Consider the following 23,522-nt stretch of genomic DNA (forward strand, 5'->3'; position numbering starts at 1 on the left):
CAGGCATCGGATGGAAGCACTCTGGGGAGGGTTTGTGTTCGCCTGCTTGAACCTCATGTGCACTGACATACTGGGTATGGAGAATACAGAATGGCTTTGCATTAGGACTTGGTGGACAGGAACTAACAGAGCTCCTGAGGGATAGAAAACCTCAGGACTATTCCTGACACATTTCATGGGTCTTTTCTGCAACTGGAAATCTCCCTGTCACCATTCAACCTCATATAGAAGACCTCTGGTGTCCTTTTCTTCTTATTCCTCTCTCCCTTTGTCTAACTTCCAAGTCAGGAATCTGGGAATGAACAAATTCCAATTGGTACCCAAGGCCTACTCTCCTAAAAAACATTCCCATTTGCTTCTGGGAAGGGTGGAATGTCCCAGGAAGGTACCAAGCCTGGGAGGTTATCTAGTACCTAGAATATTTCCTCTATCAGATACCAACCAGCCACATGAGATACGTTTTCTGGATGCTATGAGTTCAAGGTTGGGTCCAGAGCTATGGGATGAAATCCTATGTATAGATTTTTAAATCCTGTTGGTTGTGGTTCTGGAGGGTTACATTTTATGAGATTTTATGTAGCTCTATGCTACAGCCCTATTGCTTATGAAGCCAGGTATGTGTGAGAGGACAGGGAAGGCTGTATGAATTCTTAAGTCCGGTTGCAGTAGCATCCATCAACTTTGATTCCAAGAAAAAATGAGGCCCTCAGTGCTAGTCCTCCCCAAATCATCATCTCAGGCTTTTTAAGTCTCTGCTACAATTAGGGATCTGCTATTGTGTCCTCCACAGATTAAAAACCCTCCCCTACGAGGTAAATAGCTCTGCTCTCAATAGGTCCCTGGGACCTGGCTGCCACTTAATCATGGTTTCATTTATTCCTTGCTGCCTGTGGAGTGGAGAAACTGTAATGAACAGTACACAATAAAATATTAATTTATTTTTTAAATCCTACAACACACAAAGTCAGGCTGTCACCTCCCCAGGATAAAAGCAGCTGTCTTTTCAGCAGGCTATGTATCTTGGAGAACCCAGTGTCTGTCTCCTGCTAGGATATGATTTACATTCTCTCCATCTGCCAGCAACCTAATTATAATGGGAATCAAAATGAAAACATTTCCGGAATACTTTAAACACTCATAACTTTGCTACACTTTGTCCTCCCATATTACTCTCCCCATAATTCCTCTCAGCTCAGTGAGCATCTTGGTGGTTTTTGTTTTTTGTTGTTGTTTTTTTAACAAATGCAAGCAAAGATGATTGCCCTGAAAACACACTAATCACAGTGCTTCTAATTCTTTTTTTTTTTAATGTTTTGTTGAGTGCTATTGGCAGCTGCTACTCAAGTCAACAATAAAACTTATTCTTTTGATACTGTCTTGAAATCAGATTTTTTGAATGTTTTGATTGTGTGCAGTGGAATGGAAAGAAGAAAGGATTTGTGTGTGTGCTGATTCTCATATCTTTCTGCAAGGAAAGATCATTTCTGAAGTGGGCATTACTCTCCTACCTTTCTTCCAGTATTTTCAAGAGAAATATAAGAAATTTAGCAGTAATACCAGAGAAGACATTTTTCAATAAATGGTCAATGTCACGGCGGGGGGGGGGGGGGGCGGTAAGGCTAGGGGTGGGTAGCTTTACCAAGGATTCACATCCTCTACAAAAAAATGTACGTTTGTTTAAGAGCTGGACCTTGAATTCAGCTCTATCTGGCCCTGCAATCCAAGAGCTTATATTACACTGTAATGACTAAAAAGTTTTAGAAACAAAAACTTCCTTAGCTAGCTTAGTCAAAACCACCTTAGTTAAGAAAAACTGCCTCTTAACCATAGAGCCCTATGTTATAGTTCTTTTCATTGAAGGGGATGGTGCAAAGTAACTCTATAAACATTTAGTGGTTTGAAAAAGAGAGCTCATTAGAGGGCTATTAAGAATAGGGCAACAGATGAGGGAAGCCCTTGAGGGCCAGGCAGGGGGCTGGGTTTAGCTAGGTAGGCATCAGGGGGCCATTCTGGCCCCCCTCCCAACCCCCGTCCCAGCAGAGGAATTTTGTAATGGGAGGTGATCTGGTCACATCAGGGCCCCCACTCATGATTAGAGGTAGAAGAAAGACCACAATCCTATTTCGCACCACTCAACTGCTTTCTGTTGTCCTTATCAGTGAAGCACTCATCCCCTCACTAGCTCTGTATAGTGGAGACTAAAGGCAGGAAGATGGTGAAGTAGGTTACTACAATTAGCTATCAGGTGAGAAACGGGGATCATTAATGGAAATAGGAAAATTGTAGAATGCCAGTGAGAGTGATATGGTGATAATCAGTTTTCAGAAGGCTAAATACAAAGATTTGTAATGATTAGCCGTATAATGCCAGTGATGGATGATAGTGAAATTAATACCAGGGAGGTCACTATTGGAGTCCTCCATGGAGAGATGGCAATTGGGCATATATGAGCAGTTGGGACCTTGAAATAGGCAGAGAGGGACGTGTTGGAGGCTGAAATGTGAAATAAGAGTTACCCGTGTTTTACAAAACAGATGAAGGGTCAGAAAGAGAAGAACAAAAAGTTGGAATGGATAACAAGAGGAAATGGCAGAACTTGCAAACATATTGTTTTAACTGGGGTAGGATTTTATGCAGTTCAAAGTCATTTTTTATCATTTTAGGGAAAGTTACTTCCCCTAAAGGTTGCTGGGAGGTGCACCAATCAGAAGTGCCCTCTGCTGCCATGGCTACCAAGGTGAGATCATAAGTAAAAACCTCTGTAGAGGAAGAAAGTGAGAAAGAGGTGCCGTTAAATGGACCTGTGCTGGCCTGCTGGTGGTATAAGCAAGTTGTGGCCTAGCCAAGAGCTCCCTTTGTGACCATTAGCTTCGTGCTTCTCCCAGCATTTCCCCTAGAAGAGGACACTCGTGGAACCCACTCATGGCACCTTTCAGTGTTGTCCAACTTATATCAGTTTTTAATAGAACTTCTTCAGATCTACTGAACTTTACTTAGAGAATTAGAGAATTATTTTGGTCAAGAAAACACAACCACTCAAACTATTTAAAACAATGAGAAATTTAACTGAGGGAGTTTGAGCTTACAGAACCTTTAGAAAGCCTGGTAGAGTCAGAGAAAGCCACTGATGATATTAGGAAGCCAGCAAATTCAGGAATTTCAGGAAAATAGCACTAAACCACATGGTTCTCAGGGGAACGTTCAGAAGCCCCTGAAAACTTCACGTGTGCTAACAGCTGACGCCTTCTGGCTTTTGCTGATGTTAGAGGGGCAGTGATGGCTTCAGCTCCTCCTCTACTGCCCAATCTAGCACAAGTGCCTCTCATTGGCAGAATGGAAATGTGAACCCCATGCTGGCTAGGGTTCTGTGAAATGTAGTTTCCAGGCTTCCAGCCCCTGCCATGCAGGGGAGAAGTGAGGATGGGAAAGATGGTGTTGCATCCTAACAGCCCACATCTTGCACAAGATTGAAGTCAATGAAACACCACACACACACACACACACACACCAAAAACAATCAACAACAACAAACACCACACAGTGTCACGCGCATAGATCTTCTCTGAACCTTTGTTTCTACTTCCTGAGACAAAGGTCCACTGCCTTTTCCTTGATTCAAGATCAAGAGCAAATAAATAAAACCGAAACACAAAGCCCTTCTATTTCTTGCTGGGATGTGAGGTTCATGCTTGAGTATTTCTCTCATACTCCCTGAAGCTGACTCTCCTCTCTTCATTTGTGTAACTATTTAAAGTACACCCTTCCTACCCACCCCCCCTCCCCCCAAGAAGTATCCAAAATCAGGATCTGTGAGACTACTACAGTGAAAATTAGGAAACAAACAAGAGTGTACAGTAGAGCTCAGGAATAACTAGATAACTCATAGTTCCTCAAAGGGAGTAGACTGAATTTTAATCATGGCCCCTGGTCTTATAACACATGCTGGCTTCACTACCAGTCAACCGTCAGAATATCTAACTTCCAGACCACCTTTCAATATTAGTATTATAGAAAACTACATTTATGACAACACCTAGAAGTGCAAATTAGTGAGAGCCGAGAAAGAGGGAAAATTGAGGATGAACAGTACTAGAGGCTGGACATACATGATCATTGCCAAGACCCAGCCCAGTATAAGTAGGCATGAGAGACTTTTTAGCAGATGAAAGTACATCAGTTTCTTATATTCTGACCTCAGAATATCGACTGACCTCTACTTCACATTATCATAAAGTCACATGCCTGAGCACACTCCACTCGGTGCCAGGCTCTATGTGGTAATGGGGTAAAGGATGACCTATACAGATTTTATAATATCCCTCCTCATATAGTAACAATTGTTTTTGCCACTCAACTGTCTATAATCTCTTAAGAGTGGGGACCAAACCTAATTTCTTATTGTTTATCTAGTAAGTGTCTGCTCATTAGCTGGCACCATGCACAGAATTGTGGGATGGATGAACTGAATGAAGAGTTGGCAAACTAGACTGCTGTGGGGCGGCCCACTGTGTTTGTGTCTCTCTCTGGGATGTGCATGTATGTATGTGATTTTGCAGTAGGTATAATTTTTATGCTGGATACGTTAACAATGTTGTATTCTGTCTACACAATTCAGCATGAGTTTATGGTATGGGGACAGGTTCTGGGCAATCAGTTCTGTAGCATAATTTTCATTTTAGTGAGAAAAGATATCATCCTTCCCCAGGCTTGGGTAGGAAAACGGACCATAGGAGTGTTCTAAGAACCTTTAAGTGGAAAAGGATTCTGAGGCGTGTTTAATGCATTCTTTCTAATTGTGTCACCAAGTGAAATCTGAGCTCTTGCAGTGTGTTTGAGGAATTTAAATGTTATCAATTGGAATTGACATTAATTACCTTTGTGCTGCTTGGCATATGCTGGAACATTATTCCTACAACAATTCTGCCAAAGTCACTCAGACAATTATCTCTGTTGCAATCATCATCATCATCACCATAATTATTGCTATTAAGTCTCATCTGAGCCAGGTTCTGCACACCATAGCCCTCTTCTCCCTGTCTCCCTGCAGGAAGTCCCTTTCTCCCGCGTGTGGAGCAGCAACCGGCAGCCCCTGCACTGTGCCTTCTCCCTGGAGCGCTACACGCCCACCACCACCCAGCTGTCCTGCAAAATCTGCATCCGGCAGCTCAAAGGCCATGAACAGATCCTCCAAGTGCAGACATCAATCCTAGAGGTGAGAGCTAGGTCTACAGGCCTCCTGACCTCATTTCTAAAGGACAATAAGAAAAATATACCTATCACAGTCATGCTCTACAGGTAGCACTAACTCTTTTAATCCTTGTTACTGATTGGACAAGTCATTTGGCCTTTACTTTGGCAACTCTACCTTTTGAAAACTGATTATCACCATCTCACTCTCATTGGCATTCATCAACTCTTTTAATCTTTATTAATGATAAGGGAAAATATATTTTTTCTCAGGCTTTGAATTAAACTGAGCTTCCCACTGGTCAGGGAAACAACCCATCAGAACTTAGGCCCTATGAAGGGACCTTTAGGGAAGATACAAAGCTTTTTTATACACAAAACCACAAGCAGTCTAACAACAGTCCATGGTAGGTTTGGAACATCATCTAAAACGCATTAGGTCTCTACAATTGAGACACACACGTGCCAATAGGAGGCACAAGGTTACCACTGTGCAGTTTTATTTTGCTTCTGACTAGTTTTCCAGAAGTCAGTTGCCCCACAGCTGTCATCTCATCTTCAGGGTCTTGGCTCCTTATTGTCTTACAGTTTCTCAGACCCTCCAGGTTCAAGGTTCTACACATCTCCATTTCTATTAAACCTAGACTCATCAATACAATAATACAAGATAGAGTAGGTGTCAATCTCATTCCACAAAGTAAAGAAATGGAAGTGCAAAGATGGAAAGGACCTTGTCCAATGTCATATCACTACTGAAGGGCAGAATTAGAATGGGAGTCAAAGGAGAATTCACAGTGGGAACTTTTTGTGAAAAGATACCTGATATCTGTCATGATTGTGACAGGCATTCCCTCCCATTGGTTACTTGAAAGTAGACGGAGAGAGTAGCTGAGGGGTAGAATCAGGAGAGGCATGTGATGCTTCTTTTTAGCAATTCTAAAGTAATCCCTGGCTAGTTTAGACAAGCACATACATTTTATTGTTCACCTGAAGAATGTGTGTGTATGTATGTATATGTGTGTATACATACACATACATACATATATATTTATGTGTAAAGATATAAATAATATATACTTATTCATTTCAACTTGGCAGAAGGTTTAACACATTTTGTATACAAACAATTCAGTTTCAGAGGTGTTTTTTTTTCTTTGAAAACTTGTAGCCTTATAGCATTATCACTTCCCTCCATTCTCATGTCAATTCATTGTTCATGCAAAATGAGTATAGCTAATTCCCCAAATAGTTTTTCTGAAGAGCAGATGACTTTCCAAAGGACTGTGCCTCAAAATTGATAGCTGTCTTAACTGACATGTTTATACAGTATTTGCATTCATTATGGCCAATTAGCATTATGTGCTAAAGTAGTTTTGATAGGGAAGGTATATTCAGAAACCTAGGTGGGATATTTTTAGAGTATCTTTTTTGAACAGCCATGACATATTTAACACAATACATTTCAAAGTAAAATAAAAAAGAGGAAAGTTTTAAAAGAAAAACCTAGGTTTTCCTTTAGGTATTCAGGAGCATGAAGGAATAGACAGAACATAAAGATGCCTCTGAAACAAATTGCCTTAAGTATGTTAATAGGCCAACAGAAGAATTTTAAGTTTAAAAGATTTTTACTTTTTTTTTTTTAAATATATTTTATTGATTTTTTACAGAGAGGAAGGGAGAGAGATAGAGAGTTAGAAACATCGATGAGAGAGAATCATCGATCAGCTGCCTCCTGCACATCTCCTACTGGGGATGTGCCCGCAACCAAGGTACATGCCCTTGACCGGAATCGAACCTGGGACCTCTCAGTCCGCAGGCCGACGCTCTATCCACTGAGCCAAACCGGTTTCAGCAAGATTTTTACTTTTTAAGGCACTCAAATATTATGGATCAAATTCTGTTATTATAGGATATTTATGTATAAGGAATGTGATAGAGTTGATACATCCTGGTACCTTTGCTCCTTGCTTAAATAAATTCTTGAAGTGCATGAAAGGAAAATGAGCTAATAAACATAATCTTATCCTTTACTCTCCAGTCGCTTTTTTAATGCTTCATGAAGTTTACAATCACTTTGAAATGCCTTGAAGAAGTAATATCATAGTATCTCTTGATAAAAGAAGGCAAGTACGAGAATAATACTTAGATATTCAATGTTGACGACAGTCATCCAATTTGTAAGCTACTGCATTTTAGAAGCTTTATGAATCCTTTTGATCCTGTAAGGATCGTTTTATTAATTGCTTCAAGTTTTTTGTTCCTGCTGGAACTTGGCCCAGTATATCTCCATCTCTTTGGAATAAACTGTAATTCTTAGGCAAATTTAGTTTGTTATAATTTCTTATGTCAGAAGAAAATTGATAACTTTCTGGAAAGCCACTATATTTCAAGAACCATTTTATGTGCCTTCATGTACAACCTTTACAACTCCATGGATTACTATCCTATCTAATAAAGAGGAAATATGCTAACTGACTGCCCGCCCTCAAATATGGTGGCGCCCACAGCCAATAAGGAGGGAATATGCTAATTGACTGCCCCAAACCTCAAAGATGATGATGTTCACAGCCACAAGATCGTGGCATCCAGTCCCCTCAGCCTCGCCGGGGCACCTGCCTCCAGAGTACCCCAGTCCCCTCAGCCCCCCAGCCACCCAGGGCCAACCCAAAGCACAGGCAAGCCTTGGATGGCAGCTGCCCGGCCGCCCAGGGCTGCCTGAGGCTCAGGTAACCAGGGCCAGCTGAGGCTTGTGCTGCTGGCAGTGGAAGCAGCAGAGGTGTGATGTGGCGTCGCCTTCCCCTGATCGCCAGGTGACCTTCTGCCCCCGAGGGCTCCCGGACTGTGAGGGGGGCAGGCCGGGCTGAGAAACCCCCTCCAGTGCATGAATTTTCATGCATCGGGCCTCTAGTTATACTATAACAATCATACATGCTATCACAGTCTCAGAGGTCAAACTTCTTGCTCAAGGTCATAGAATAACCAGAGTCACCTACTGAGCTATCTGACTTCAAGACCAAAAACTGGGTGGATTTCCATACCATGCTACTTCAGGATTTCAGTCAAGGAGGCCTAATTTATCAGTCCTAACTATGGGCCTTGTCCATAATAAAAGCCTCCTCTTTGGGGGCTTAGGAACTAGTGACAAACATCACAGCACCAGCAATTTGTCCCTGAGTATAAAAATATATGAACATTGCGATGTTCTTAATATTGTAGAAGGATGAGATGTAACTACTAATGAGATGGGCTAGAGTAAGTATTTATTCTATAGATCTAGAAGAATAGAATATATTTCTTATATACAGATCTTCCTGCCAAGAGCTGTCTTGATTGAATGATCACTCAAGGTCCTTCCAAACTTAGGACTGTCTCACTCCTTGGAAAAGCATACATCTGGTGATATATTTGATGAATAAAAACCATCCTTTTCTCCTTAAAAATATCTCGTTTTTTGTGGTAGATGGTTCAAGGAAAAGTGAAGATACATAACTGCTGAAAAATTGAGATTAGATGGGGAGAAAGCAAAATAAATTCCAGACCAGATCTGTATCAATTAGTGAATCAAGAATAATAGAGCAATTATTAAATTGCATTATATTTCATGGCCACTAGGTTTTTAATAAGTTAGTAATAGGATTGTATTGATTAATAAAATTATAATAATAAGAAACTACAACTTTTGAAGATTTTTAAAGATTTCTTTGAAATACATTTTTAATATCTCCCCTCCTCCCAAAGTCCCTTAGGGCTCCCAATTCCTACCTTACTTTAATGGATTATCTTAGTGTTGCTATTTCATGAATTTAACAATGGGACCATGAGAGGTAAAAGAAACATACACACAGATATATAATTATGTATATAAAATAATATTGATTTTAAATATCTAAATGCAGTTATTATTCTCATTAAAAGTATTTGTTTCATGTTCTGCCTCACATCCATCATATTCCTCCATGCCGCTTATCTACAAGATAAATACAATCATTCATATCCTCTCACACTTAAAAATTATTTCAGTAATCAAGATAATATATCTTTTTGTTCTTTAGAGTAGCTATTATTGTGTCAATCTTTACAAACAGGTTGGTTCTTCTTAAATTTAACCCAACTAAATTAACAATTACCACCAATTTACACTCTATAAAGCAACAGTATCACTGATCTAAAAATTATACTAATATGGAAGAGAAGGGAAGAATCATCAAGTAACTTATTTCATCATTCCTTATTAATATCATATTATTGAAAAATCTATTTTTTGGTAGAAACAACTTTAATTGGGAATCTTACATGTTATAATTTTCCCTTATTAAAGCAATTTTTCTTACCTTTCTTCCAGAAGTGTGGAAGTTGGGGATGATTTGTCTGTTACAAAAAGACAGAATACTTGGTATTTCTCATTGATTTACAACTCCCAAGCTAACCAGGTAGCAGCTGCTTATCTCAGATGTGCAGAGCATTAAAATCTACTGTTCCTCTGAATATTTAATTTAAACAATCAAAAAATGTGGTGTATCTACAGGATTCTTATTACTTGGCCCAGATGTCTTTTAGAATGCATCATAAATGTTACATAAAGTGTCATCCTTATGCATGGAAAATATTTAAATTTGGAAAATTTATAAGAGAAATGGGGCACACTTAGTAAAGTGTTAGTAAATAGGAAAATACTTCTTTTTAGAGTTAATCTCATAATATTTCATTCACCTTCAAACTATACCACTCTATTCATTTTTTCTGAAGACTTTAAGTATCAAGGTGGTCTTTCTTCTAACAACAGTGAAGATAGAGCTTGGTGACTTGGTCAATTCCTAGATACCAGGAGGGCTTCCAGAAGCCATTTCTCTGTCTACTGCACTCCTATGGCATGGATACTTTCAATGTTTTCAGCTTCATTGGCAAGCCACCTTTTCATGTGTTAATACATTTGGGTACTCTTTTATAATAACTACCATGTTTTCTGGCATAGAATTCCTTTTCTTCCTCTAACCCTAGTTTCTACCATATTTTCTAAGCACATTGTCCTGCCTTAAGTCAGGAAATACGTCTTGTAACATAATAATCATGGGAGTTATACAATCAAATACTTTTCAGGCCTTAAAATCCTGTTAGTCTACATAAAGTTATCAGCATCCACTCCAATGTGGCCCATTTCTGTGTGATTTCATGTTGGCTATGATGACCCAATTGCTATGATGTACTGAAATAACAAATCCTCACTGAACAACTCTAAATCAGAAGCAAGGGCAGGTGCAGATAGCAGGCAGAGCCTTCCAGCCTGTACCACTCCACAGACTAGTCAAGGTTTCATCACTGACTCATGGCTGTATCATATTCTACCAAAGCAATTTAATTCTAAAACAAGACCACAATTTTTTTCTATAGAATCACACAACTTTAGAAATGGGGAAAACATAAACTTTAAGATGATCAACACACAATCAGTTTCCCTTTGTAGCTTTTCTGACAAGTGGCTTCCCAGCCATCATCTTTGGTCAGTCCTGACTCTCAGATCGTCATTCCTTGTGCTGAACTGAAATCTGCCATTTGGTAGTTTCATCCTAGTGATTCTAGATCTCTCCCCCAAAACAAAACAAACAAAAACCATAAAAGTCTGATTCTGCTCTCACCTGATATATCATCAGGAAGCTGATCATTGTGACTCTCCTGAGTGGGAAAGACTGCTATAAATCTCCAGCATATGATTCACTAGGCTACTGAGGAGTTATTTACTACTTTAGTAGAGAGGGGAACTTGTCAGTCTATTTTAGAGTTCATCACAATAGGCAAGCATTTTGTGTATGTGTTAACACAGATTTTCTTAAAAAATAGAAGTGTTGATCACGTTTGCTTCTAGTTGGATCTAATCATGCCTTCCTTGTCTGGTTTCAGAGTGAAAGAGAAACCATCACTTTCTTTGCACAAGAGGACAGCACTTTCCCTGCACAGACTGGCCCCAGAGCCTTCAAAATCCCCTACTCCATCAGACAGCGGATCTGTGCTACATTTGACACCCCCAATGCCAAAGGCAAGGACTGGCAGATGTTAGCACAGAAAAACAGCATCAACAGGTAATTGGGGGCAACTTCCGAAAGAGTATTTTACTCGAAGAGCTTTGAAGAATGAAGTGGGTTGGGTGTACCCTTGTGCTTACCAGGCTGAGTTCTTTGATTCCTCTGGCCATGTTTCATGTGAGGTCCAGCTAAGTAAGTGCCACCCCACTCTGCCTTTGGGGACATAATAAAAAAGCCCTACTTTGGCTGTGCTCCCATCCCCAGGCTTGCTAATTGAGCCACACAAATGGGAGAGTTAGACTATGTCACGTTGGTGCTCGTGAGGGAACACAGCACAGTCTTGAGACAGAGATACATAAAGAAACAAGTTTCTCAAACCTCCTCCCTACCAACAGGTAACCTTAGGCATACTTCACCCTTAATGGAGACAAGCTCAGCCCACAGAGGTAGGTGCCTCCATACAAAAAAAGGAAGTATGAGGATGGCAACTCTCAGGTTTGTAGGCAGAGGGCATTAGACAAGCAAAAGTTTGCTCAGGCACCGTGAATGCATCTGCTGCTTAAACCAACACTGCTCGTTATTGAGCTAACGTTGTTGTTGAGTTGAGAGTAGATAAGAAAAAGCAGGGTGATGCCACCAGAGCACTAGTGATGGGCAGGCAGGTTTTAGCTGCCCTTGATGGATAACTAGCAGGGGCAGGCATTGACAAATAATATCTCCTCTCTCCTGAACCCACCTTGCATGCTCCAGAATGAATAGAAAAGAGAGCAAGTAGTTTTGCCAGAACCATTTTAGTTCCCTTTTCTATGGGACTACTTTTTTTTTTGAGGCAAAGCCTTAGTTTCCTACTGTTTGGCTTGCTCTGTCATTTCCATTTTTTGTTCTTTACTTTCACAGACATGCTACCTGACTCTTTCTTCTCTGAAAGTGAGGTAGATGTCTGCCAACAAAGAACAGAGTGCTGTTCCCTATTCCAAAAGGGATCCAGAATGCAAGAGTAAGGACCCCACTAGAAAGTAGTCAGGCTCACAGAGGAAAGTCAGGAGAAGGCATGGCGGCAAGAGAAAATGGAATTTACAGAGACAGCAGGTCCAAAAAGAACAGATCTGCTGGGGTCCTGCCCCAGCAGGTCTAGGGGTCCCCAAAGGTGTGGATGGAGTTGGCGAAGAGGGAAAGACTCGGAGACAGTGTTCAGTTGATCAGCAGCCTAGCCAGGATCTCTAGCCAAGTTCTGGTTAGGATCTCCAGCAAAGTTCTGTTCAGGATCTCCAGCGAAGTTCTGGTTAGGATCTCCAGCCAGGTTCTGTGTCCATGTTCCCTCACTAGGTTCTCCAGCCAGGTTCTGTCCAGGTTCTCCAGCCAGGTTCAGTCACCAGGTTCTAGTCAGGTTCTCTTGCCATGTTCTATCCAGGTTCTGTAGCCAGGTTCTGTCTCTAGGTTCTTCAGCCAGGTTCTCTCGCTAGGTTCTGTCTCTAGGTTCTGTTGCCAGTTTCTGTCCAGGATCTTTTGCCATGTTTTCTCCAGAGAAGTTCTTCTGTCTCTAGTTTCTGTGTAGGTTCTGTCTTCTAAGTTCTGTCTTCTAAGTTCTGTCTTGTTACATCTGTATTTATACCAGTTGATTCCAATCCTATCAATCTCTATTCCAAAGGTTAGGGCGTTTCTTATCTCCAATCCAGGGAGTAAAGATTATGTAGCTTAAGCATGATTGTTCATAGTTAAAGTGATTAATTACCCGCCTGGCACTTAGTTAAGAGGTTTTATTCCCTCCCTAACTTCAGGGGAAAATCCCTACCTGGGGAAACAACCTTTCTCAGAGACCTTGGTTAAAACACATAGTGCCAAGAAGGTGAGCAAACATATTAAGAACAGTATGCCATATATGCCAGGTCCCTTGAAACAGCAAGCATGGACCGGCTCCCGGAACAGATCCATTCTTGAAAGGACATATATTGAAAGTGAAAAAATAAAAGAGTCAGAGGACAGGAAAAAAATCTTAACTTGAGTATTTCCCAGCAACTCTGAAACAGGATAAGATGTCTCATTTACAAGATAAACACTATGGCAATTTTGCTTTCTGACCAGCAAGGTGATAAGAATGAAAAACTAATTCAGAAAACAGATTTTGGTTTAAAATAACGTTGGGCAGGGACTCAAAAGATCTGCAGGGCCCTCCTTGTTCAATCCACCTGGCTATAAAAGTTTATGAATTATTTTTAATATATTTTTACTGATTTCAGAGATGGAGAGGTAGAGAGAAATAAAAACATCAATGATGAGAGAATCATTGATCAGTTGTCTCCTGCATGCCCCACACCAGGGATCGAGCCTGAAACCCGGGCATGTGCCCTGACTGGGAATCAAACCCTGACCTCCTATTTCATAAGTAGACACTCAACCACTGAGACATGCCAGCCAGGGAATAATTTATGTTTTTTAATTCATCATTTATAAGAAGTAATTACCACAGACTCTTCAGAGGTGCCATGGATGCTGTCATTAATTTGCTGAATGAGCGTGTGCATGTTCCTGCCTTGTTCCATTTTATTCTCCATTTACAGTATATATAAGAACTACAGTGACTGCCTCTAAAGACATTAGTTTCTGACCTTGCACGGCAGGGAAAATGCATCTCAAACTGGGAGACTAAGGTTTACATCTTTTTGTCTCTGGGCTCTAATGAACAATAAAGGGCTACACAGGAGCAGACTGCCCCCTCCAGGGTCCAAGGTCAAGAAATGTGAGCACTTGATGTGTCTGTTTGTGGGCTTGCTTTTATTTTAGAAGATTCCCTTCTCCAGGAAAGTCTAAACTTCTAGACCTAAGAAATACATATGACCTACTTTTTAAAAAATTTCTAACATGGTCCCTAGAAAATGTCGATTTTCAAAAAATGCTAGTTACTCCCTTTAACATTTTCATAATTAATAGCAAATTGAAATAACATGAATATATGTATATATGTAATCTACTTCTACCTTTAAATCTCATTTAGTTAACATATTCAACATCAGTGAATGGCATTTCTTGCCCTCCTCTGTATTATCTAACTTAACTCTCCAAAAGTAATCTAATTATTAAGTAAGAATGATGTAAACTAGGGGTCAGCAAACTTTTACAAGATTCCTCTGTTGGGAAGGAATGCCATACAGTATATAGTTTAGACCAGCAGTCACCAAACAGTGGTCCATGTACCACTGGTGGTCCATGAGATCTGAAAGGTTGGCGACCACTGGTTTAGACCATAGGGGTCTGTTGCCACTACTCCGCAACTATTCAGCTCTGCTCCTGTAGTGTGAATCAACAGAGCATAGGCATGAATATGTGCCAACAAACTGTATTAAAAACAGGCAAGGACCCCTATCTGGCCTATAGTACATAATTTGCTGGCCCCTCATTTAAATGAGCCTGTCCTTACTCGGTAAAACTTCCATAGTATCTTATTGCTTCAGTCAGATTCTGCATCCCACCCTCTTAGGAGGGGAGCACAGGGTAGGGTCTTCTGCGGGCTGCTGTGTTTCCAGCCGAGATGGCCACCAAGGCATTCAGAGAAGAACAGGAGAAAGCCTGATGAAAATCACCTTGCATCACGTTAGCTCATTCTCATTTTGCAGAAACTGTCGGATGCCTTTTATGTTTTCACTAGTATACCAAAAATAGATCTTCTTCTACATGGGAAGAAACACATGACAGAGATGAAGGGGATTTTCCTATGTAATTTGTCACAACTTTCTATTGTGTAATCCCAAATCACTGGTCTCGCTCTCATGTTTATAAATGATTTAGTACAGAACTGATCAATGTGTGTAAAACCCAGAAATCTAACATTGTCAGTATGCCCATATATTTGGGTAAGAAAGCTCTCTGCAGCTTGAGATTTCATCAACTGTGGCATCACAAGAGAAAGATAATCACATGGTCCATCTTTCTATGCAGAGAATTCACCGACCTTGATTTTGTGACAATACATTTACCTGACTCTTTCCTTCTTAATTTCCAAAAGTGTTAAAAAGGTAGTAAAGCAACAGCCCTCAAAACATGAAGAAAGAGTTTGCAAAGGAAGTAGAGGGAATCATTTGCTTTTATTTACTTGCCTGTGAAAATGTTCTTACCCTCTTTTTTGGTAAATGCAAATGTCACTGATAATAATCTGCCTTTTTGCCAAACAAGTTTCTACTTAGATCTGATTGGAGAGAAAAGAGATGGAATATGAAGTTAAAGGCTTAGTAGAGCAATCGATGAGAATGCAAGAAATGCCAGTGCTGTGCTATAAGGCAGCAACACAGGTGGCCTTGCAACTCGCCTGGCATATGGATCGTGCTAAACAAGCTCCCAGACTAGCAAATAATGTCATAAGTAACAGTTGCAGTAATTGATTCTGTGAGCAAACTCTGACTATTACTCAGAGTCCATACTTGCTGCATATCAAAGCTGAGATTGCACATTTATTCTATAAATTCAGCTGCAATTATTCTTGGTTTCATTGTCCTTGGCCACATGTGGTGGACAGAGGGATAGGGCTGAGATCTGAAGAACTGATTGCACAGGAGTTGATGGTGGGCAGCATTGCTGAGGACTAGGCAAATTAAATAATAACGGAAGCTGCTTCAACTCTTAAGTATTCTCCATCTCTAAACCTTCGCATCACTTTGTAATTTTATACTTTACTTTATTACAGTTAAACATATATTAGGGGTAATTCAATAAACTTTTCTTAAATGAATGACATGAACTTTTTCATTGGATAGTAAACTTGACCTTAAACACTTGCCTCCTAATAAATAGAATAGTTATGACAAGCATCAAAGGATGTTGAAAGTTGGTCTCAAAAGAAAGCAAGTTACATGGCTTGTGTTGTGGAGAATTCCTGTCTTTTCTCTCAGGTCATAGATAGTACCTGAAACCATTAGATAATTCTTTTTTAAGATCTCATGATTTTCATAGTCCAGATACCCTTCTGAAAACATAGCCAGCTTGACCAAGTTGCTATGGGAACAGGTGCTGGATAAAGTGCATGAGATATGGGAGGATGAATAGAGAGGAAGCAGCCAAAATGGAAGAAAGAATTCCAAAATAGAAAATAGCAGATAAATTACATCTTATTAATACTTTTAAAGAAAATAATAGTATACTTATTTGAAAACGTATAAGCACTTCCAAAGAGACAGATTTCTTATTGGCCAACTGGTTGAAATAGTTCAAGTGTATTTCAGATGCTAGTGTTCATGGGTGATGGTGAAGAAATCATAAACAAATGAAATACTTCAAACCTCACAGCTGATACACACAGTACTATAATAACTTGTTTTTCCACCAAATCTTTTAACAGGACCTCTAATGACAAGCAGACTCTTCTCACCCTAAGGTCATACCTTTTCATTCTTTCTGTCCACCCTCTTAATTGGACACACAGGAATGGTGAAATGGCCAGAGGGCAGTGGGAGAGGATAGAGGAAGGTCACAAGGCAGCTTATTAATCTGTCTCCAAATAACTGTTGAGAATTCACTAGAAGTGAACAGTGCCAGCTTCAGCTTTCTTATAGGAGAAGGAAGGAGGGAGGAGAAAAGAGAAGATGATGAGAAAAGACAGGAAGACCACTGTGCAGGGTCACTCCAGTGGCCACTGAGACTGGATGTTTCCATTCCTGTGTTTCGGGATTTATAATGATTACACCAAACTAAGCTTTCTCAGTTCTAAAATCTCGAGGCTAGAAAATATACTCTAATGCTTATATGTAGAAATGGATGTGCCGCTGCCATTTCTAAAAAACAATCTTCATGACTCTTTTAAGGGGAATTAATATATTGGGGGATAGCATTTTGGAGGTCCTTGGAGGTAAAATCTGATGAAGTTCAAATCAGATTTTCAGGTTCTGGCCCAGTGGACTTACGCAGGGTCTGAAATTTAAAGATCCCTTACAGTGAAGCCAGCGGGATCCAACACAGTAAAGTTATGGTGCTTGGGCTTCATTCCACCACAGTCAATGACTCATGAAACTCCCCACTAACATGAAGCTGAAAATGACAGCCCTGAGACAAGTTTAGCCATGAACAAGCTGTATACGGTTTGTACGTGGCAGGTGTCCGTCCTTAAGGCAATATGGGCAAGTAGCTCTTTATGTTCCTCCAGGAGAACCAAAGTCATCCTCCCGTACCTTCTAGGCAAGGGGTGAATTTTTCCTGATCTCTGAGGGAATAAGCTTTCCTCCTTTAAGATAATTTAGTTTTCAGAAAAGATGGACATACCAAGTCCCCTTTAGAGTCTAAATAACCCCCATGCATAATGCTGTCATAAGCAGGACTCAAAAACCAGACAATGTCAGGGTGTCTGAATTGGATGTTTTCATAATTTGAGAAAATGAGATTATAGGAAGGATTATACCTAGTTTATTACAGTATCCTTTAAGTGATTAACTTTCTCCCCCAATTATTCATGAGGCTTTATCAAGCACACAGTATTTTGCAAAGGGAGAAGTATAGACATTCAGCCCTTCCCTCATTCAGGATTAGCACAGTGGTCTTTCCTTTTGGAACAAATAGCGGTCATTCTGCATCACCCTCAGGATGTTTGAAAATGTTTTGAGGTTATTGAAGTGGGAAAATAATTTAAATGAGACCTCTTTGTCCATGGTATACCCCAATTCAAAGCAAAGTAGAGATCAGATTTGATAGGTTTCAGTGCCCTTCATTTCCACATAGGAGAAATTAACATGGACTTGAACTGTCAGAAATGAAACTAGAAAGCTGAAAACAGGGACCACAATTGGCTTTATTCTCATCTGACAACTCACAGGCTGTCCTGGAAGCTCCACGGCTCTTAACACATCTTCCAAAGAAGGAAGCACCCTTGCCATCCCCTTTCCGAACCAGACAATCGACTAGGCAAAAGGAAAAAGGAGGAGGGAAAGTATATTGCCAAATGTGTTGGCCTCAAAGAATTAAGGCAGCACTTTTAGGGCAAATAGTATGGAACTCAGCATGTTTTTAACGGCCCGTGTCCTTTCCTTTGGGTGCTCCATCCCAGCTTTCCTTCCACTGAAGGCACTAGAGGGCAACGGGCACAGGTTACATTTTGGTGATGTAACCGACTGGCTTTACCCTGAAAGCTGCTTTGCTGTCTGTTGAATGCCCAGTGAGGTGAGGTTTGTACATGAAAGCTTGATGAATGGATCACGCGCTTATGGCATGTCCAGTTACTACCGTACTCAATAAATGTGTTTTTCTTTTCTATTTGCATTTAAACAACCAGACGGAGGATTGGTTTTGGTCACATAAGAGAGGCTTTCATTAAACGAGACAATTAGGATGATAGCAGGGATATTAAGATTTTTTTTTCATTATGACTATGTCTCAATTCCCTATTTGGTACTATACAATAGGATCATGCATTATTCTTTTAATGATGTTTCCCAATTGATTATAGGCAGCTAAGCTTAGTTTTCACTTTTTATACTGCCAGCCTACTCAAAAAATTATGTTTTTAAATATACCTTTTAATATTAAAAATAGTTGTCTTAATATACATGGCAGTGGTTTGTAGAATATAAACAAATTTGCTGCCCTCATGTTACAGGTGCAAGTGCTCCCTTCTACTTGAAAGGGTGGAGTGAGATCTTAAATTCTGAATGAAATTATGGCATGTACCAGTTGTGAGGTATCTTTGATGCTAAGGATGGGATGCTACAACTCAAATGTGGTCCCTTTCTATATTTTAGTAGGAAAACCATTCTCACTTAGTCACAAGAATAGCTCACAGCTTGTGAACAGGTATATTGGCCCCCTGGTGATATGGTTCTGAGTAGCTAAAATAAAAGCTTTGTTATCTGGAATTGGAGCAAAAGTCCAGCTATAAGTGTAATGTGCCCTGGGTAGCTCTTCAGAGCTTCAGACCTGTGCCTTCCTCCATTGCTGTTATCTGACCTCTATTAACTGATTGAGGATGTAGAGTTACCATTTCCCAAGACACCTGCATTTGAATCACAGCTTTCAAGGCCTAAAGAAAGGCTGGTATCTCTAAATTCACAGTGAATGAACACCTAGTGCCTTTCCTTTTCACAAAACCAGTCCTGTTACAGTAGTATATAAAGACCTAACATACTATGTTTCATAGTTCCTCCAAGCCTCTCCTCCTGTTTGCACCCAAAGAACAAAACAGAAGTAGCGGTAAATATTTCCAAAAATCCTAAAATCTAACCTAATTTCCATGATTAATCTAACCTAATTTCCATGATTTTTAGATTCTATATAAAAATTCAGTTTGTGACCCCCGTACACAAGTTGGCCTGTGTCTAGCTAGTGAAGTTTTTAAGGCCAAGATTTATGTTCCTAATTCTCCCCTGGTTTCCATATTAAGTATGGGATTTTAACTGGGGTTCAGGGGTGGGGGGTGGGGGAGTCTCAGACAGATGAAATCAATCATGGCAATAAAACAAACCCCAGGAACTCAAGTGAATAGAAAACACATAGGCTAGAAAAGAAAATTAAACTTAATAAACTATTACTATTCAGTGAACTTAGGTGGATACATCTGTTAAAGCTATCTTAGCATGTGTTTTTTACAGTATATCTGTATTTTTCCAGGGAGGGTTCCAAGGGAAAAGATAAAGTCACTGAGTCCACAGGGCTTAGGACAAATGAATAGAACTGAGGACACAGAATGTTCTAAGGAAAATTCCTAAAATTTACAGAGTAGATAATCTTATAGCATACAGCAGCTTTAGGACATCACCAAAAAATAAAATCTTATTTTTTAAATTACCTCAGTCAGAATTTGAAAATGCTATGATAAAATGTTCCCCAAAGTTCAGTGCATACAACAGAACAATTTGAAGCATCTAAGATGAGAACAAGCATTTACTTCTTTAAACATTTTTCAAAGAAAAAAATAAGTTTTACTTAAAGGCATTCAAGCTGAATTCCAGGACTACTGTTTTTGCTAAAAGTTATTTCATTTCAAAAAAACAAACAAAGATATTCAGGGAATTTTTTAAATTAACTATTGCTATGAATTCTCTTTTCTAGTATTAACAATGCTCTCTGCATTGTGTGTGCATTTATTTGCTGGTGTCCAAATGCACCAGTATAATTAGGAAGCGAAATGGATCACATAGATTTGGGTCAGCATAATTTTAAAAGGGTGGTATGAAGATGACCAGATGAATATATGGTATACTAATTTTCAAAAAGCCATAGTGCATTTGCACATAAGCAAGCAGTAAAATGATTCAGATGTCTGAGGAATAGCCTATTGCATTGGGATTTTAGGGTTTTCTATATATTAATTATTCTGGCATAGAGAGGTAAATGTAGTTTAATAGGATGTCTGTTTATCGCAAAGCTAATTAAATCATTTTTAATAAGGCTTATATGCTCCTATATGTATCTACTAAAAATTAAGTGGAATGTGAGATTTGTGTATGTTGTGCTGAGCAAGCATCCTTATATAAATTCAGAGAATAAATCTGAAACGTGCTTTGGGGAGCACATTTCATTGCTCCAATATGTTCAGAAACCTGTGCCAAATGAGAGTTATATTTCTGTCCTTTTTGATCATGTAGCTTCCTTTAGCCCTGGGTGCCTTTTCTACATATCAGGACTTTTGCAAGACTTTTCAGAATCAAGTGGCTGACAGGAGTCATTCTCCACTCTGCTCCCCTCCATCTAGGCAGGTGTATTTATAACACCTTCCCTCTCACCCCCACGGATTTATGAATTTTTTAAAATGTTGTTAGGACAAAGATTCATTACAATCTCTCAAACATATTCTGTGTGCCTCTCCTAAAGCTTCTTATTGTGTTCTTAAGCCCCGGTCTTCCTCGCTAGTCTTGAAATGTCAAAGATCTGGAGCAGTTACTGAGGAAAGAGTGGACAGAGTACTTGAGGCAGAACATGTAGCTCTGGGATTCCGCAGTGTTGGCCCTCTAGGTGCTTCTTTCCAAATGCAGCACCAAAAAAGTTTAGTCTAATCTTCCTTCAGATAGCGACTACCTCTGGAAACCTAGGTTGGTTTTAGTACAGTGTGGGGTCCACCATCTGCTGTCTATAGCCCAGAAGCTAGAATAGGTTTCACATGTTTTAAAATGGTTGGGGGGGGGGGGGTCAAAGAAAGTATTATTGTGTAATATGGGAAAGCTATATGACAGTCACATTTGAGTTCTCTAAATAAAGTTTTATTAGAACACAGCCATGCTTATTCACTTATGTATTATCTATGGTTGCTTTCATACTACCATGCAGAGTTGAGTTACTGAAGAGGCATGAGACCTCTTCAGTCAAAAATATTTATCTTGCCCTTTACAGAAATATTTCTGAACCCTTGCAGTAAAAAAAAGTATAACTGGGGTTACTGGAGTCATAGGAATTCCAAAAGTCACTCCCTTAGGACTATAGTCCATTATTGGTAAAAAGCAAATACAAAATATAAACCCTCAAGAAAATGACTAATCTGTACTTCTATGGCCGTGTTTGCTAGCATTGTTGTTTTTGTTTTTGAAATGACAATGGAGAGGATAAAGAATTGTTTACCCATACCAGCAATAAGTGTATGTCCTATGGTCATCACGCTCATAAATTACACGGAAAAAGATGGTTACACAGCCCATGCAGAGTCAACTCAGACCTACTCTCTCGGTTTGCCTCTTTCTCAGCTATTCCTCTAATTTGTACATGCTGCCTAAATGTTGATTGGGGTATGTCAATTTATTACTAGACCTGATTATATAACTTTTCCCACAAACAGTCCACATGACCAGGAAGAAGTGACAATATTCAAAACAATGTTTTTAAATAAGAGAAACTAGCTGTCCACACCCAAATGAGGTTAAGGTTGCTTTGGCATTTCTTTTTTTAATGTAAAAAATAAATAACAATAGTTAATTCTAGGGCCCTTGAGATGGGGGGGTAGAGGTGGAGAAGGAAAGATAAGTAGAAAAAGACACTAGAGAACATTTTAAGCTGGCCTTCTCCCTTTCTCAATTAAAGATTCAGAAGTAGTAATAAGTATATATAGTATCCTGATATTTACAGTATTTGGCAATCAAACAGTCCCTTAACCCCTTTGATAAAATAGCACTTTATTCACTCAAAAGTACCATGTATTGCTTGTGAACGGTAATGTGCCCTTAAAAAGCTTGTCTTCTCTTCCAAGCGTTCTTCACTGTATGAGTCTACTTACTCTGTGATTATATGCTGAATGTGATGATAAAAAGTAGTGCCAACCTCAATATAGGCAATTCTTGGTTGATTCTAGAAATTCTTTTCAACTCATCAGAATTTTACCAGAGGTGACATTTCTATTCCTGTTGTAAAAAGTACCTATGAAAAACTGTGACCTTTAATACTTTGTGTTGCCTCAGTCTTTATGATAGCAGTGTTATTATCAAAAAAAGGTTATTTTTTTCACTGAAGATCCCATCATCTGAAAAAAAAAAAAAAAGCTCATGCCAATCAATTACTCAATTTATGGATATTGAATAAATGCCTGTCACAGTATTATGATAAGTGCTGTTGCAGAATCAGAAAATTAACTACCTATGATCCTTCCCCTTAAGTTGTCTGTATTCACACTGGAAAGGCCAAGCTCATATACAGAAAATATATTAACCATTTTATTCACAAGAAAATTTAAGCACAAGCATAGAAAGAGTACAGAGGAAAAATAAATCACTTTGAGCAAAGAGGAATGAAAATTGAAACAGATTATAGGAGTGTAGGATCTGATAAACAGAGGTAAAGAGAGAAAGTGGGCATTTCTAGTGAACAAACTACATTGAATGAAAGCAAGAAGCCAAGTATTACTGAAGTCAGCCTTAAAGGCTGAAAGGACAAAAGAATACTGAGTAAAAATTTATACATGTTGCTGGAGCTAGGTTGAGGGCAGACTAAGGAATACACTGAACATAAGTGGAGTAGATACTCGATAATGGAAGAAATAGAATGCAGGATATATTAGAGTTTGGAGGCATAAAGAGATATCAAGCTTTTGTTGTGATTCAAGCTATACAATGATAGAGCACAAATTAAATATAAGTACTATATATGGAGAAGGGTGAAACTGATGAGTATGTCAAAAAGAAACAAACAAAACAACATAAAGGAAAGACTCAAAAATAAATGCCTTAGTGTGAGAAACTGGAATGATAGTTGTAATTACTGAGATAGGAGGCATGGAAATTAAGTATAGATAGATAGGTAGGTAGGTAGGTAGGTAGGTAGATAGATAGATAGATAGATAGATAGATAGATAGATAGATAGATGATATAGATAAATATAGATGATAGATAGATATAGATATAGATATAGATAGCTATAGATAGATATAT

General features: G+C 39.3%; 1 protein-coding gene across 6 annotated transcripts in view; it reads left to right on the plus strand.

Moving 5' to 3' along the window:
* UNC5D (unc-5 netrin receptor D) overlaps nt 1–23,522 on the plus strand; it is a 515,658-nt gene that overhangs the window by 485,446 nt on the left and 6,690 nt on the right. For all 6 annotated transcript variants that reach the window (XM_036301089.1, XM_036301091.1, XM_036301090.1 and 3 more), the window contains 2 exons: nt 5,048–5,212; nt 11,083–11,261. In XM_036301089.1, coding sequence (XP_036156982.1) covers nt 5,048–5,212; nt 11,083–11,261 — 344 coding nt within the window. The remainder of the gene's footprint in view (nt 1–5,047; nt 5,213–11,082; nt 11,262–23,522) is intronic.

The sequence above is a fragment of the Myotis myotis genome, unplaced genomic scaffold (genome assembly GCF_014108235.1).
Source record: "Myotis myotis isolate mMyoMyo1 unplaced genomic scaffold, mMyoMyo1.p scaffold_m19_p_3, whole genome shotgun sequence".
Classification (NCBI taxonomy): domain Eukaryota; kingdom Metazoa; phylum Chordata; class Mammalia; order Chiroptera; family Vespertilionidae; genus Myotis; species Myotis myotis.